The following is a 17,757-nucleotide window of genomic DNA, read 5'->3' as shown; positions in this document are numbered from 1 at the left end:
TTTTATTTATTTTTTTACTAATGATTCACCCAAATATTTTCTACCAATACGGTACTGCTGATAGTGACTACATCATATTAGTTTCCAGCAAAACAGACAGAAAGCAGAAAATGTAGAAAATACATGTTATGTACTTCTTTACAAATAAAATAAATGTCAGACTGACTGACTGACATGGGATGTGCATTCTTCTTAAAAAACAATTAGTTTTTAGAAATGTATCATGATATAGGCCTATTGTCTCTATAGGTGTATTATTCAACTTTTGTTTTCGTTAAAGAAGGAGAAAAAAAATCACAATACTTATTACTATCGAATCACAATACTTCTAGAATCGCAATAAATGAAAATCGCAATACTAATCAAATCAGCACCCATGTATCGTGAATCAAATCGGGACAAAAGCATATCGTCCCAGCCCTAATATGTACGGTCTAGCAATATTAATTTCTCCGGCATTGTTGTTGTTCAGCGCTTGTACATGTAGGACGTGACGGTTGGTCTTTGTGGTATTTGCCCTGTCCCTCCACTGTGAATGGACAGCTGTGTAAAAAGTGACAGTGGCGAGCGCAGATGTTTACCCAAAGTTGAACATTCTTCACCTCTCTGCCAAATGAAAAAAACCTCCAAATGTGCAGCGCTTAGCGCAGAATAGATGCTCAGCACCAGTGTTTGTAGCATTGTGTGACTATGCGGTGCTCCCATTGCAAAGCATTGAAAACGTATAGAGGTCTCAGGAAAAAATGCTTTAATGGACACACAACCCTACCAGGTAGAGTACGGTCAGTGCACTGTCGACAATATTAGTTAATATAGAAATAACGTACCAATTTTTCCCCCCATCGATCAATCGATAGAGTAGGTAGAATTTCAGTCGACCAACATTTTCTTTGGTTGAATAAAGCCCTAGATAAATTATTTAAATTGAACTAATCTCTTTGAACTCGACCAAACAAGTTTAACTGACCTTAAGATAACCAAATTAGAAATAAAAGGACATTTGTAATGGTTTTGATGAAATGTTTAATGAAAAGAAGCAGTAGCAGAATGATGATATGCCTGGTGTTTTTACATCCTGATGGCGGTACTTCTCCATTAGGGATCAACATGTATTTGTATCTAATGAGTTAAGCCCTCTGACGTGTCGTCTTTCATTTTTAGTTTTTTCCCTGGAAAAGATAAAAATGACATTTCAGCTAAAAAGCTTATTTATAGTTAATTACCACATCCTCTTAAACACACACATACAGACACACAACACAGACACACACATGCACGCACACACAAACACACAAACACACACACACACACGTAGATACTCAACAGTTATGTATTTTGTTGTCCTTAAGTTCTAAACATTTTCTTACCTGGGTGTCCTCTCCATCAGGAGGTGGTTGGAACCCATCTGTGTTGTCAACTACTTCCCGAGTACCATTTAACTGATGGGAAAAATAATCACTTTACCATAATGTAAGTATGATATATAATAATTAAAATAATCCAAAGTTCACACTTGTACGGTATGTTAACACTTCTGTCTCTGAGCTTGTCTCCAATTCATTTTAGGCTGTTACACTTGCACATAATGTTTGTTTCAATGTCTCACTATGGGATATGGTAGCTCCCGAATTGCCAGACAAGCTTATCTAGCATCCACCAAACTGTAGGAGAGTCACCCTTTTCCATTTAAGACTCATACACCGTGCGGGCCACGCATGGGGCTGAGACGTCCAGCATGTAAAGCGAACAAAAGCGAGGCGTGGACCAGCTCGCTGCAGCACAAATGTCCCTAACAGAAACATCCCTGAATAGGGCCCAGGATGCAGCCAAGCCACGAGTCAAATGTGCATGCAGACCCGCGGGAGGCTGAAGCACCTGACCTTAATAAGCTACGGCAATAGCCTCCACCACCCAGCGGGAGAGGCTTTGCTTTGTGACAGGTTCCCCTTTGGGGGGTTAGTCCAGGAAAGGAACAGCTGATCTCTCCCGTTTGAAACAAAGTTTTCATGACTAATAAGCAAATTGCCAATTAGCAAAACAACACATTTTCGTGGCATTGTTAATTTTTGTCTAGTAGGACAACGTAGTAGGGCTTTACGACGCGAAGAAATATCTAATTGCAATTATTTTGGACTGATATTGCGATTGCAATATGATTCACGATATTGTCACGACATTATTCTCATTTTCTTTGACTAATATTAAATCTTAAAAAATTAAAATGAGTATAGTTTGTGTTTTTTCGAGGATCTGCACAAAACAAAGATGTTTTCTGTACTCTGGAGGATAGGAGTTGTAGGCCGGGACGTCTCTGCAGCACCACAATACTTCATTCAGAATGGTTTCACACATATTTTGCCTTTGCCCCTCTGCGATTTGGATATTGTACTAGTCCATATTGCGCGAAAATTGCAATTAATTGTGCAGCCCTAGTATGTAGGACACTGGCTAAATCCCCCGCCCTTTTTACAGTTTTTTAATATGTAACTAAGTAACTTTTAAAAGTACTTTTAAATGAACTACTTATTAACTTTTACTTGAGTTACTTTTCAGTTTATATACTGGAATATACTACTACTATGGTCCATAGCCCTGAACATAGGGTCAGACCAGCTGTCCAGGGGGGCCCTGTTATCGCGGAATGGAAACCGAAAATCATGGAACAGATTTGGGTTCGCATCAGATTTGACGGCCCGACACGTGCCGCACAGTGGATCTGTTCTAGGGCTGTTGGAACATTCCGAAAGTCGAATATAATTAAAATAGTAAAAAAAAATCAATACTACTCGAATGCTGAAATTACTATTCAAATATGATTTGTTTTAATAAATAGGTTGGCTAACGTTAGCTAATCTCCCTTTTCTCATGTCAGATGAACAATAAGTTACGGGAGTGAGAAACACATATTATGAAAAAGAACAGTCAGCTGTTTAATCTTTAGTTTAATTTATGAAAGTCTACATACCTGTATTATATAGTTTCTGCGATCCTGTAGTACCTGAAATAGAAAGTCATTGCACTTCAATAAAAAAGTATTTACATATTTACTCTAATTCAATGACACAGCAGTCTGTATTTGCTTATTCCTGCAAGGTCTGCAGAAAATCCTATAGTCAGCATCAAACTCTCGGACTGTGAAAGAAGGCTGATGTATACTGTCTTTGGGTTATTCACACTTCGTAGGATAAATGAATCTGTTACATAGAAATTGAACAATACATATAATAAAAATGTAAATGTATTTTTAACCCTTGGTGTAATTTAGAATTAATAATTGAAGTCAGCAAAGTAAAATTTGTGTAATATTCAAATCATTACAAGAGAGTGAAGAACTTTGCCTAACAGATTGGATACAAAATTAAGACATTTTGTAGTAAAAGGAAACATTTGGATAATGTCAAATTTATTAAACCAAGTTATCAGTGGCAATCTTCAGGCACATGCCCCAAGGTTCAGTCAGTGCCAAACTCAATACTCTTCTTTGAAACCAATAGATATTATAGAAAACACTCGTCCCTATACAGGAAGGCAGAGAAGAAAAAAACCTGCCATTGATTTCCAAAGCAGGCAACCCCATTACCAAAAACATTTGACACTCTATACTTTGATTTCCAAAAACCTCTTGGACAATGTTAAAATCATGTTCTCCCTCAAAGTCTACCCACCATTGATGAGTTGGTTGTTGTGTTAGTTCCATTCTCATTTTCCATCGGATGTATACCTGCTGGCAGCTGAAAATTTATTTTAGAATGATTTAGTACAAGGTCATGATAGTGTTTGCTTAATATGCATTTGACAGTTTGTTGCAAAGGACATGGACTTTGGGTTGTAAATAAAGCAACTAAATAATCAATAGAAATAGCAGCAGTATGATACATGCTGTAGCCTCTACTCTCTACTGATTTGTTTGATTCTTGAAAAAACTATGAAAATAAAATGTATTTTTTGTTGTTTTACATCAGAGTAGTATCACAATAAATATTGAAATGCCATTATAATTATAATTTATATGTAACCGAATACCTAAATTATGAAATTTAAATATCACTTCATTTATTGTATTAAAATATTTCATTGTTGTAAATTGTAAGTGGTGTTTAAATTTCAGCATTAAAGGTCCCATGGCATGAAAATTTCACTTTATGAGGTTTTTTAACATTAATATGAGTTCCCCCAGCCTGCCTATGGTCCCCAATTGGCTTGAAATGGCGATAGGTGTAAACCGAGCCCTGAGTATCCTACTCTGCCTTTGAGAAAATGAAAGCTCAGATGAGCTGTTCTGGAATCTTGCTTGTTATGAGGTCATAACAAGCAAGGTTACCTCCCCTTTCTCTGCTTTGCCCGCCCAGAGAATTTGGCCTTCAAAGTAACATTCAAGTAACATTTAAGGTATAACATTTAGGTTAATGGAAACTACAGAACATAATTACTTATTAATATTTTTAATGAATTAAAGTTAAAATCATAATAAACACTAATTATGTTCCAAAATATATGACCATTCTATATATGGACTGTTTTTATATAGCGCTTTTGAAAAAACTATGAAAATAAAATGTATTTTTTGTTGTTTTACATCAGATATATAGCGCTTTTCTAGTCTTTACGACTACTCAAAGCGCTTTTACATAGTACAGGAACCATTCACCATTCACACACATTCATACACTGCGGCCTAGGCTGCCGTACAAGGTGCCACTTGCTCAAGGACACTTCGATGTGGGACTGCAGGGACAGGGATCGAACTACCAACCTTCCGATTGGAAGGCAACCGCTCTACCACTGAGCCACAGCCGCCCCGCGCTTCAATAGCATTCACACACACTTAAATGTACAGGTCCTATCCCCTGACCAATCCCTAACCTCAACCACTCAAGGTCTAATGCCTAACCCCAACTAATCGAGCTGCTTCGTAGGGCGGGTTTTGCTGGCGGGCTAAGTATAAAGGATCTTTTACTAAACTCAATTTGAATAAAAAAAATCTTTTACCTGCGGAAAACCAGAGTCATTGTCAAGAGGGTTCCAGACACTGATCAGAGGTCTTGTGTCCTAAGGAAAAATAGAGAACATTTCAGGACCTTACAGTGATTCTTCCGAAATGTATCATCAATCTATATAATAACAATAATAATACATCTTAAAGCGCCTTTCATGACACCCAAGGTCACTTCACAAACAGAAAAGAATGGCCTTATATTTAAGACAGTGTTTAAGTATATTTTAATATATATGAGTGAGGGCTCTTTTTTTCTGATCAGGTCCCATTTTAATTATTATTATTATTATTATTATTAATAATATATTATTATTCTTGCCGGCCACAGAGTGGTGCTGCTGCGTATAATACATCCATGGTATTAAAGCGCACTCTTTGTGCCTGTTCTCTTAATACATCCATGGCCTGTTCCGGTTAAACGGAGTTTAAGTTTAAGTTGTAATGGCGGGCATTACCGTTACAGTTTGTTGCAAAGGACATGGACATTGGACATCAAATAAAACATCACGTTCAGTGATTTTCAAATGTAAACATAACAATGCAGCAGTGATTACGTATTAAAACAATTAGGTATTCATTTGCCTGTAATAAAAAAGTGTTGCTTCTGCCTTTACTCCCATACATTTAAGGCCTTCAAAGTAACATTCAAGTAACATTTAAGGTATAACATTTAGGTTAATGAAAACTACAGAACATAATTACTTAGTATTTTTAATGAATTAAAGTTAAAATCATAATAAACACTAATTATGGTGAGCACTTCTGAATAGTTTCTTATTTGGATCAGTTTAGCTGGTGTGGGCTGAAAAAAGAAGAAGAAAACAATTACGGAACTTACAGTAATACTATATAATAATTGTTCCAAAATATATGACCATTCTATGAGAACACTTTGGTGTCGAAGTCACAAAAGGATTGTGTGGCTTTTCTGCTGCTAAACCTCAACAAAATAAGACAAAAAAATGCATCCTTTTGAGTTTTGTTTATTCTGTTTTCACCTACCTTGGTAAGCGGCACCATGCTTCCTTTAGGCCACTGCAATTAAAAAGAAATAGCACTTAAAAACATCAAACCCAAACACCAAAGATACAACATTGGGTATTTGTATAATATCCCTTTGCCCTTTTGTTTGTTCTGTTTCTACAAGGTCATTGACATAGCAGCAAAATAATCAAACCGTTTTGTTTCAAAGAGGCAGCAGCATTATGATTAATGCCCCAGCTTATTCACTGATTCTTGGGGGTGGCTTCATCTAGGTTCCTCATTGAAGTAAAAGTTCTTAAGTTTAAATCTCATGTATGGTTCTGTGACCTATTTTTTAAAACTGTTAGTTAAGAAATAGTACTACAATGTTGTTGGTTGCTTGTGCCCTGGAGGTGAAATGGTTGCCCCCGCAGCCACAAGGTTGGGGATCAATACCAGGCTCCCCAGCCACGTGTCAAAGTGTCCCTGAGCAAGACACTGAACCCCAAATTGCTCCCCGGATGCTGTATGTATAGCTGTCTTCTGCTCCTAATGGGTTAAATGCATCAATAGAATTTCACTACATTGTACTGTGTGTATGTGACAATTAAGAATAAAGTTTGATCCTTTAATATACAGTACACTAAATAACATCTGAAAGACTAAAGTAGACTGACTCCTCTTAGCTCTAGGCAACACAAAACAAGTTGAGAGAAACTCAAGTCATTGCAAAGTAACAAAGCGCAGTACTTTTATAGCAGGTTAGAGCCAGAGTAAAACACAAACCATACTGTATAACACACAAAACCCAAAGTGCAGTAGTAGTGTTCATTATTTTTAACCAATTTAAATTGTTTCCTTCCACCAATTTTAACGCATTAACATCTTACCGAGGCTGTGAGAATGAATCCCACCAAACACAGAAGCGTAATTCCTCTCATGTCGATCACAAATTAGCCTCCTATCTGCTCATACATCTGCTTTATAGTGTCCATGCCAGTAGGTGGAGTCTATTACACATCTGTACTGCATAAAAGTGTTCTAGTTTAATTTCAAAGTCCAACGGGGTAGATTTGTTAGCAAATGTTAAATTGCTTACTCACACAAAACTGGTTCGATTTTTGGGTGCCTGGGTAGCTCACTTGGTAGAGCAGGCAGCCATATATAGAGGTTTACTCCTTGACGCAGTGGCTGTGGGTTTGACTCCGACCTGTGGCCCTTTGCTGCATGTCATTCCCCCTCTCTCTTCCCTTTCAAGTCTTCATCTGTCCTATGAAAATAAAGGCCTCCAATGCCCCAAAAAATAATCATAAAAAAAATGTCGTGCTCTCATTTGGCCACCGGAAGCAAAAGGCATTACACTGAAAATAAAAATAAAAATGTAACTCTATTTAATATCCAAAAGTTGATGTGTATTAGTACACAGTGTCATTCCAGACATTTTGATTAAATTTAATAGTTTTAATAATATAAATAAATAAGTATAAATAAGTTTTATTAAGGGGCCAGTAGATTAAATTGTTGGACTTTTGTCAACTAAAGACTTCTATCATTTTCATGTGTTATGAATTATGGGTTTGTCTGTCTCTCAATACTTTCTGACTACCACATCTTTCTGCACTCTGCCCCAAGCCCATTTTTTTCTACTGAAAATGCACATCTTTAAAAAAGACTCACACATATATATTTTTTTTTTTTTTTTTTTTTTTTTATATATTTTTTTTTTTTTCTAAAAAAAAAACCCCGGCATTGTGCTTTTTTAGTATGCAAACTTGACCAAACAGAAGTAAATACTTTGTTTGGGGGCTATTTTCAGCTGCAGATTAATATACATCTGGTGCTTTACTGAGTATACAGCAGCAGGACGTGTATCTGGGGTGGAGATCAAAATTAGGGCTGCATGATATGAGGAAAATATCTAATTGCGATTATTTTGACTGATATTGCGATATAATTCACGATAATGGAGGGAATGATCTTTTTATATCGTTATTCTCATTTTCATTGAACAAAATAAAAATAAATTAAATTGATTACAGTGTACATTTTTGCGAGGATCTGTACCAAACAAGATTTTTTTCTTTAGTCTGTAGAATACGATTTGTAGGCCAGGACGCCTCTGCAGCATTACAAAACTTATTTAAGAATGGTTTGTACTAGTACATTTTGCAGTTTTGATAAAATTGCAATTAATTGTGCAGCCCTAGTCAAAATAAACTACAATGTTTGTGTTTACGGTAATGAATTGTTGTGTTACAGTATCTTGTTTTTCAGAGTAGGGGGATACAATTTTTTCTTAGCTAAAAATGCCGGCCGCTCATCTAAAATTACCCAGCTGCGAGTGCTAGAGTGCCTTTTGGAGGCACAGGTTTGTTTTTAGCTGCCTTTGTTGAGTCTGGTTGCTATGATATGGAATATCGCGTAAGTAAAAATGTCGGCTGTCTGCACCATATGAGTTGGAATAAGGTAGAGTACTTGCTCTGGCCCTTGCTTTTTAAGAAGGAAAGGCTGAAGCACATACGTAGAGAGGACAGATAGGGGGAAAACATTTAAAATCGTACATATGTTTTTTTGCAACAATTTTAAAATGTTATTTTTTTTCCTAGATTCGATGTTTTTTATTTATTTTTTTACTAATGATTCACCCAAATATTTTCTACCAATACGGTACTGCTGATAGTGACTACATCATATTAGTTTCCAGCAAAACAGACAGAAAGCAGAAAATGTAGAAAATACATGTTATGTACTTCTTTACAAATAAAATAAATGTCAGACTGACTGACTGACATGGGATGTGCATTCTTCTTAAAAAACAATTAGTTTTTAGAAATGTATCATGATATAGGCCTATTGTCTCTATAGGTGTATTATTCAACTTTTGTTTTCGTTAAAGAAGGAGAAAAAAAATCACAATACTTATTACTATCGAATCACAATACTTCTAGAATCGCGCATAAATGAAAATCGCAATACTAATCAAATCAGCACGTATGCATCTGAATCAAATCGGGACAAAGGCATATCGTCCCAGCCCTAATATGTACGGTCTAGCAATATTAATTTCTCCGGCATTGTTGTTGTTCAGCGCTTGTACATGTTGGACGACGGTTGGTCTTTGTGGTATTTGCCCTGTCCCTCCACTGTGAATGGACAGCTGTGTAAAAGTGACAGTGTGGCGCGAATATTTTTACCCAAAGTTGAACATTCTTCACCTCTCTGCCAAATGAAAAAAACCTCCAAATGTGCAGCGCTTAGCGCAGAATAGATGCTCAGCACCAGTGTTTGTAGCATTGTGTGACTATGCGGTGCTCCCATTGCAAAGCATTGAAAACGTATAGAGGTCTCAGGAAAAAATGCTTTAATGGACACACATCCCTACCAGGTAGAGTACGGTCAGTGCACTGTCGACAATATTAGTTAATATAGAAATAACGTACCAATTTTTCCCCCCATCGATCAATCGATAGAGTAGGTAGAATTTCAGTCGACCAACATTTTCTTTGGTTGAATAAAGCCCTAGATAAATTATTTAAATTGAACTAATCTCTTTGAACTCGACCAAACAAGTTTAACTGACCTTAAGATAACCAAATTAGAAATAAAAGGACATTTGTAATGGTTTTGATGAAATGTTTAATGAAAAGAAGCAGTAGCAGAATGATGATATGCCTGGTGTTTTTACATCCTGATGGCGGTACTTCTCCATTAGGGATCAACATGTATTTGTATCTAATGAGTTAAGCCCTCTGACGTGTCGTCTTTCATTTTTTGTTTTTTCCCTGGAAAAGATAAAAATGACATTTCAGCTAAAAAGCTTATTTATAGTTAATTACCACATCCTCTTAAACACACACATACAGAAACACAACACAGACACACACATGCACGCACACACAAACACACACACACACACACGTAGATACTCAACAGTTATGTATTTTGTTGTCCTTAAGTTCTAAACGTTTTCTTACCTGGGTGTCCTCTCCATCAGGAGGTGGTTGGAACCCATCTGTGTTGTCAACTACTTCCCGAGTACCATTTAACTGATGGGAAAAATAATCACTTTACCATAATGTAAGTATGATATATAATAATTAAAATAATCCAAAGTTCACACTTGTACGGTATGTTAACACTTCTGTCTCTGAGCTTGTCTCCAATTCATTTTTGGCTGTTACACTTGCACAATGTTTGTTTCAATGTCTCACTATGGGATATGGTAGCTCCCGAATTGCCAGACAAGCTTATCTAGCATCCACCAAACTGTAGGAGAGTCACCCTTTTCCATTTAAGACTCATACACCGTGCGGGCCACGCATGGGGCTGAGACGTCCAGCATGTACTGCATGAACTGTCCCCTCTGCTTTCAAAACTGCCGCTGTCACCCCAATCCTTAAAAAACCTGGTCTGGATCCCTCCTCTCTCAACAACTACCGCCCAATATCCAACCTCCCCTTTCTGTCTAAAACCCTGGAACGCATAGTCGCCTCACAACTACAAACCCATCTTCTTGCCAATAACCTATTCGAACCTCTCCAATCTGGTTTTCGCCCCCTACAACGCACAGAAACCGCTCTCCTCAAAGTCCTCAACGACCTCCTCACCTTTGCTGACACCGGTTCCCTCAACATCCTCATCCTCCTCGACCTGAGTGAGCCCTTCGATACTGTGAGCCATAACATCCTGCTCACCAGACTCAAAGACCTCGATTGCGAGGGTCCTGCACTCAGCTGGCTCCACTCCTACCTTTACAACAGATCCCATTTCATCTCTCTCCACAACCACACCTTCTGCCACACAATAGCTACACTCCACTCCATCTTCATCCATGTACCTCCTTCTTGGTCAGATATCTCCACCACTTCAACCTGGACTTCCACTGCTATGCTGACGACACCCAGATCTACCTCAGCACCAAATCCCCCACAATCCTCCCCTCTCCCACATCAACTCCTGTCTGTCAGCTATTAAAACCTGGATGCAACACAACTTCCTCCAAACTCAACAGCGACAAAACAGAATTCCTTCTCTTCGGCCCCAAATCCACACTCAGCAAAACCAATAACCCCACTCTCACACCGCGACGGCACCATTGTCTCCCCATCTCCCCAGGCCCGCAACCTTGGCGTTATCTTTGATTCCACCTTTTCCTTCCTTGAGCCTCACATCCGTCAAGTCATTAAAACCTCCTTCTTTCACCTCCGCAACATCGCCAAAATCAGACCCTCTCTCACACCCCGCTGCTGAAAGACTCATTAGCACCTTCATCTCCTCCGACTGACCCACCCAAACCCCTCTCCCCCCCACCACCCCACCAAAAAAAAAAAAAAAAAAAAAAAAAACAAAAAAACCACTCGACTGAGCCAACATCACACCAGCTCACTAAAATCTCACTTTCCATTTCCACCCTACATCAACTCCCACAAAATGGTCCTCACAATAAAATAAAACCCTCCACCATCTGGCCGGGCCCTCATACCTCACTGACCACCTCCCCCTTACCAACCCTCCACGGTCCCTCAGATCCACCTCAGCGCGGTCTCCTCTCCATCCAAAAGTCCAACCTGCGCTGTTTTGGGGACAGAGCCTTCTCCCAAGCAGCGCTCCCAGGCTCGGAACTCCCTCCCCCAAGAGATCCGCACCTCTGAGTCCCTCACCATCTTCCAGTCCCGCCTCAAGACCCATCTCTTCACCTCAGCCTACCCATAGTCCACCTGCCCCCCTCGCCTTTTCATCTGTATCTTGTTTTGTTCTACTTGTTTTGTTTGCTCGTTTTGTTTTGTTATGTTTTTATAATCTACCCTGCCCTGTAAAGCGACTTTGAGTCCATGAAAAGCGCTATATAAATTCAATTTATTATTATTATTATGTAAAAGCGAACAAAAGCGAGAGGCGTGGACCAGCTCGCTGCAGCACAAATGTCCCTAACAGAAACATCCCTGAATAGGGCCCAGGATGCAGCCAAGCCACGAGTCAAATGTGCATGCAGACCCGCGGGAGGCTGAAGCACCTGACCTTAATAAGCTACGGCCAATAGCCTCCACCACCCAGCGGGAGAGGCTTTGCTTTGTGACAGGTTCCCCTTTGTGAGGGTTAGTCCAGGAAAGGAACAGCTGATCTCTCCGTTTGAAACAAAGTTTTCATGACTAATAGCAAATTGCCAATTAGCAAAACAACATGTTTCGTGGCATTGTTAATTTTTGTCTAGTAGGACAACGTAGTAGGGCTGCACGACATGAGGAAAATATCTAATTGCAATTATTTTGACTGATATTGCGATTGCAATATGATTCACGATATTGTCACGACATTATTCTCATTTTCTTTGACTAATATTAAATCTTAAAAAATTAAAATGAGTATAGTTTGATTTTTGCGAGGATCTGTACAAAACAAAGATGTTTTCTGTACTCTGGAGGATAGGAGTTGTAGGCCGGGACGTCTCTGCAGCACCACAATACTTCATTCAGAATGGTTTCACACATATTTTGCCTTTGCCCCTCTGCGATTTGGATATTGCACTAGTCCATATTGCGAAAATTGCAATTAATTGTGCAGCCCTAGTATGTAGGACACTGGCTAAATCCCCCCGCCCTTTTTTACAGTTTTTTTTTATGTAACTAAGTAACTTTTACTTAAAGTACATTTTAAATGAACTACTTATTAACTTTTACTTGAGTTACTTTTCAGTTTATATACTGGAATATACTACTACTATGGTCCATAGCCCTGAACATAGGGTCAGACCAGCTGTCCAGGGGGGGGCCCTGTTATACGCGGAATGGACACCCGAAAATCATGGAACAGATTTGGGTGCGCATCAGATTTGGACGCGCTACGGCCGTGCCACAGTGGATCTGTTCTAGGGCTGTTGGAACGAATTCCGAAAGTCGAATATAATTAAAATAGTAAAAAAAAATCAATACTACTCGAATGCTGAAATTACTATTCAAATATGATTTGTTTTAATAAATAGGTTGGCTAACGTTAGCTAATCTCCCTTTTCTCATGTCAGATGAACAATAAGTTACGGGAGTGAGAAACACATATTATGAAAAAGAACAGTCAGCTGTTTAATCTTTAGTTTAATTTATGAAAGTCTACATACCTGTATTATATAGTTTCTGCGATCCTGTAGTACCTGAAATAGAAAGTCATTGCACTTCAATAAAAAAGTATTTAAATATTTACTCTAATTCAATGACACAGCAGTCTGTATTTGCTTATTCCTGCAAGGTCTGCAGAAAATCCTATAGTCAGCATCAAACTCTCGGACTGTGAAAGAAGGCTGATGTATACTGTCTTTGGGTTATTCACACTTCTGTAGGATAAATTAATCTGTTACATAGAAATTGAACAATACATATAATAAAAATGTAAATGTATTTTTAACCCTTGGTGTAATTTAGAATTAATAATTGAAGTCAGACAAAGTAAAATTTGTGTAATATTCAAATCATTGCAAGAGAGTGAAGAACTTTGCCTAACAGATTGGATACAAAATTAAGACATTTTGTAGTAAAAGGAAACATTTGGATAATGTCAAATTTATTAAACCAAGTTATCAGTGGCAATCTTCAGGCACATGCCCCAAGGTTCAGTCAGTGCCAAACTCAATACTCTTCTTTGAAACCAATAGATATTATAGAAAACACTCGTCCCTATACAGGAAGGCAGAGAAGAAAGCTGAAAAAAACCTGCCATTGATTTCCAAAGCAGGCAACCCCATTACCAAAAACATTTGACACTCTATACTTTGATTTCCAAAAACCTCTTGGACAATGTTAAAATCATGTTCTCCCTCAAAGTCTACCCACCATTGATGAGTTGGTTGTTGTGTTAGTTCCATTCTCATTTTCCATCGGATGTATACCTGCTGGCAGCTGAAAATTTATTTTAGAATGATTTAGTACAAGGTCATGATAGTGTTTGCTTAATATGCATTTGACAGTTTGTTGCAAAGGACATGGACTTTGGGTTGTAAATAAAGCAACTAAATAATCAATAGAAATAGCAGCAGTATGATACATGCTGTAGACTCTACTCTCTACTGATTTGTTTGATTCTTGAAAAAACTATGAAAATAAAATGTATTTTTTGTTGTTTTACATCAGAGTAGTATCACAATAAATATTGAAATGCCATTATAATTATAATTCATATGTAACCGAATACCTAAATTATGAAATTTAAATATCACTTCATTTATTGTATTAAAATATTTCATTGTTGTAAATTGTAAGTGGTGTTTAAATTTCAGCATTAAAGGTCCCATGGCATGAAAATTTCACTTTATGAGGTTTTTTAACATTAATATGAGTTCCCCCAGCCTGCCTATGGTCCCCAATTGGCTTGAAATGGCGATAGGTGTAAACCGAGCCCTGAGTATCCTACTCTGCCTTTGAGAAAATGAAAGCTCACATGAGCTGTTCTGGAATCTTGCTTGTTATGAGGTCATAACAAGCGAGGTTACCTCCCCTTTCTCTGCTTTGCCCGCCCAGAGAATTTGGCCTTCAAAGTAACATTCAAGTAACATTTAAGGTATAACATTTAGGTTAATGGAAACTACAGAACATAATTACTTATTAATATTTTTAATGAATTAAAGTTAAAATCATAATAAACACTAATTATGTTCCAAAATATATGACCATTCTATATATGGACTGTTTTTATATAGAGCTTTTCTAGTCTTTACGACTACTCAAAGCGCTTTTACATAGTACAGGAACCATTCACCATTCACACACATTCATACACTGCGGCCTAGGCTGCCGTACAAGGTGCCACTTGCTCAAGGACACTTCGATGTGGGACTGCAGGGACAGGGATCGAACTACCAACCTTCCGATTGGAAGGCAACCGCTCTACCACTGAGCCACAGCCGCCCCGCGCTTCAATAGCATTCACACACACTTAAATGTACAGGTCCTATCCCCTGACCAATCCCTAACCTCAACCACTCAAGGTCTAATGCCTAACCCCAACTAATCGAGCTGCTTCGTAGGGCGGGTTTTGCTGGCGGGCTAAGTATAAAGGATCTTTTACTAAACTCAATTTGAATAAAAAAAATCTTTTACCTGCGGAAAACCAGAGTCATTGTCAAGAGGGTTCCAGACACTGATCAGAGGTCTTGTGTCCTAAGGAAAAATAGAGAACATTTCAGGACCTTACAGTGATTCTTCCGAAATGTATCATCAATCTATATAATAACAATAATAATACATCTTAAAGCGCCTTTCATGACACCCAAGGTCACTTCACAAACAGAAAAGAATGGCCTTATATTTAAGACAGTGTTTAAGTATATTTTAATATATATGAGTGAGGGCTCTTTTTTTCTGATCAGGTCCCATTTTAATTATTATTATTATTATTATTATTATTATATAATATATTATTATTCTTGCCGGCCACAAGGTGGTGCTGCTGCGTATAATACATCCATGGTATTAAAGCGCACTCTTTGTGCCTGTTCTCTTAATACATCCATGGCCTGTTCCGGTTAAACGGAGTTTAAGTTTAAGTTGTAATGGCGGGCATTAACGTTACAGTTTGTTGCAAAGGACATGGACATTGGACATCAAATAAAACATCACGTTCAGTGATTTTCAAATGTAAACATAACAATGCAGCAGTGATTACGTAAAACAATTAGGTATTCATTTGCGTGTAGTAAAAAAGTGTTGCTTCTGCCTTTACTCCCATACATTTAAGGCCTTCAAAGTAACATTCAAGTAACATTTAAGGTATAACATTTAGGTTAATGAAAACTACAGAACATAATTACTTAGTATTTTTAATGAATTAAAGTTAAAATCATAATAAACACTAATTATGGTGAGCACTTCTGAGTAGTTTCTTACTTGGATCGGTTTAGGTGATGTGGGCTGAAAAAAGAAGAAGAAAACATTTACGGAACTTACAGTAATACTGTATAATAATTGTTCCAAAATATATGACCATTCTATATGAGAACACTGGTGCAAAGTCACAAAAGGATTTTGTGGCTTTTCTGCTGCTAAACCTCAACAAAATAAGACAAAAAAATGCATCCTTTTGAGTTTTGTTTATTCTGTTTTCACCTACCATGGTTAGCGGCACCATGCTTCCTTTAGGCCACTGCAATTAAAAGAAATAGCACTTAAAAAACATCAAACCCAAACACCAAAGATACAACATTGGGTATTTGTATAATATCCCTTTGCCCTTTTGTTTGTTCTGTTTCTACAAGGTCATTGACATAGCAGCAAAATAATCAAACCTGTTTCATAGAGTCAGCAGCAGTATGATTAATGCCCCAGCTTATTCACTGATTCTTGGGGGGTGGCTTCATCTAGGTTCCTCATTGAAGTAAAAGTTCTTAAGTTTAAATCTCATGTATGGTTCTGTGACCTATTTTTAAAACTGTTAGTTAAGAAATAGTACTACAATGTTGTTGGTTGCTTGTGCCCTGGAGGTGAAATGGTTGCCCCACAGACACAAGGTTGGGGGATCAATACCAGGCTCCCCAGCCACGTGTCAAAGTGTCCCTGAGCAAGACACTGAACCCCAAATTGCTCCCCGGATGCTGTATGTATAGCTGTCTTCTGCTCCTAATGGGTTAAATGCATCAATAGAATTTCACTACATTGTACTGTGTGTATGTGACAATTAAGAATAAAGTTTGATCCTTTAATATACAGTACACTAAATAACATCTGAAAGACTAAAGTAGACTGACTCCTCTTAGCTCTAGGCAACACAAAACAAGTTGAGAGAAACTCAAGTCATTGCAAAGTAACAAAGCGCAGTACTTTTATAGCAGGTTAGAGCCAGAGTAAAACACAAACCATACTGTATAACACACAAAACCCAAAGTGCAGTAGTAGTGTTCATTATTTTTAACCAATTTAAATTGTTTCCTTCCACCAATCTTAACGCATTAACATCTTACCGAGGCTGTGAGAATGAATCCCACCAAACCCAGAAGCGTAATTCCTCTCATGTCGATCACAAATTAGCCTCCTATCTGCTCATACATCTGCTTTATAGTGTCCATGCCAGTAGGTGGAGTCTATTACACATCTATACTGCATAAAAGGGTTCTAGTTTAATTTCAAAGTCCAACGGGGTAGCTTTGTTAGCAAATGTTAAATTGCTTACCCACACAAAACTGCTTCCCATTTTTGGGTGCCTGGGTAGCTCACTTGGTAGAGCAGGCAGCCATATATAGAGGTTTACTCCTTGACGCAGCGGCTGTGGGTTTGACTCCGACCTGTGGCCCTTTGCTGCATGTCATTCCCCCTCTCTCTTCCCTTTCAAGTCTTCATCTGTCCTATGAAAATAAAGGCCTCCAATGCCCCAAAAAATAATCATAAAAAAATGTGTCGTTCTCTCATTTGGCCACCGGAAGTAAAAGGCATTACACTGAAAATAAAAATAAAAATGTAACTCTATTTAATATCCAAAAGTTGATGTGTATTAGTACACAGTGTCATTCCAGACATTTTGATTAAATTTAATAGTTTTAATAATATAAATAAATAAGTATAAATAAGTTTTATTAAGGGGCCAGTAGATTAAATTGTTGGACTTTTGTCAACTAAAGACTTCTATCATTTTCATGTGTTATGAATTATGGGTTTGTCTGTCTCTCAATACTTTCTGACTACCACATCTTTCTGCACTCTGCCCCAAGCCCATTTTTTTCTACTGAAAATGCACATCTTTAAAAAAGACTCACACATATATATATTTTTTTATATATATATAATTTTCAACAAGACTGAGTATTTTCCTAAAACAAACAGCTG

General features: G+C 37.8%; 1 protein-coding gene across 6 annotated transcripts; it reads right to left on the bottom strand.

Moving 5' to 3' along the window:
* Nucleotides 1-1,003: 1,003 nt before the first annotated feature.
* Nucleotides 1,004-17,010, bottom strand: LOC120552119. 6 transcript variants are annotated; one of them, XM_039789855.1, is made up of 13 exons: nt 16,899-17,004; nt 16,052-16,084; nt 15,829-15,852; nt 15,043-15,102; nt 13,780-13,845; nt 13,071-13,103; nt 9,934-10,005; nt 5,999-6,031; nt 4,990-5,049; nt 3,666-3,731; nt 2,966-2,998; nt 1,368-1,439; nt 1,004-1,169 (listed from the first exon to the last, which is right to left on the bottom strand). In XM_039789855.1, the coding sequence occupies exons 1-13, from the start codon at nt 16,947-16,949 to the stop codon at nt 1,158-1,160; spliced, it is 615 nt and encodes a 204-aa protein (XP_039645789.1). In that variant the 5' UTR covers nt 16,950-17,004; the 3' UTR covers nt 1,004-1,157. The 6 variants fall into 6 exon arrangements, with proteins under 6 accessions (XP_039645789.1, XP_039645792.1, XP_039645791.1 ...); XM_039789858.1 differs by lacking the exon at nt 13,780-13,845 and having other exon boundaries at nt 16,899-17,010; XM_039789857.1 differs by lacking the exon at nt 3,666-3,731 and having other exon boundaries at nt 16,899-17,008.
* Between the last annotated feature and the right edge of the window lie 747 nt (nt 17,011-17,757).

The sequence above is a fragment of the Perca fluviatilis genome, chromosome 22, assembly GCF_010015445.1.
Source record: "Perca fluviatilis chromosome 22, GENO_Pfluv_1.0, whole genome shotgun sequence".
NCBI classification, from domain to species: domain Eukaryota; kingdom Metazoa; phylum Chordata; class Actinopteri; order Perciformes; family Percidae; genus Perca; species Perca fluviatilis.
The sequence above is the reverse complement of the archived record's forward strand: the minus strand, read 5'-3'. Positions and strand labels throughout refer to the sequence as shown.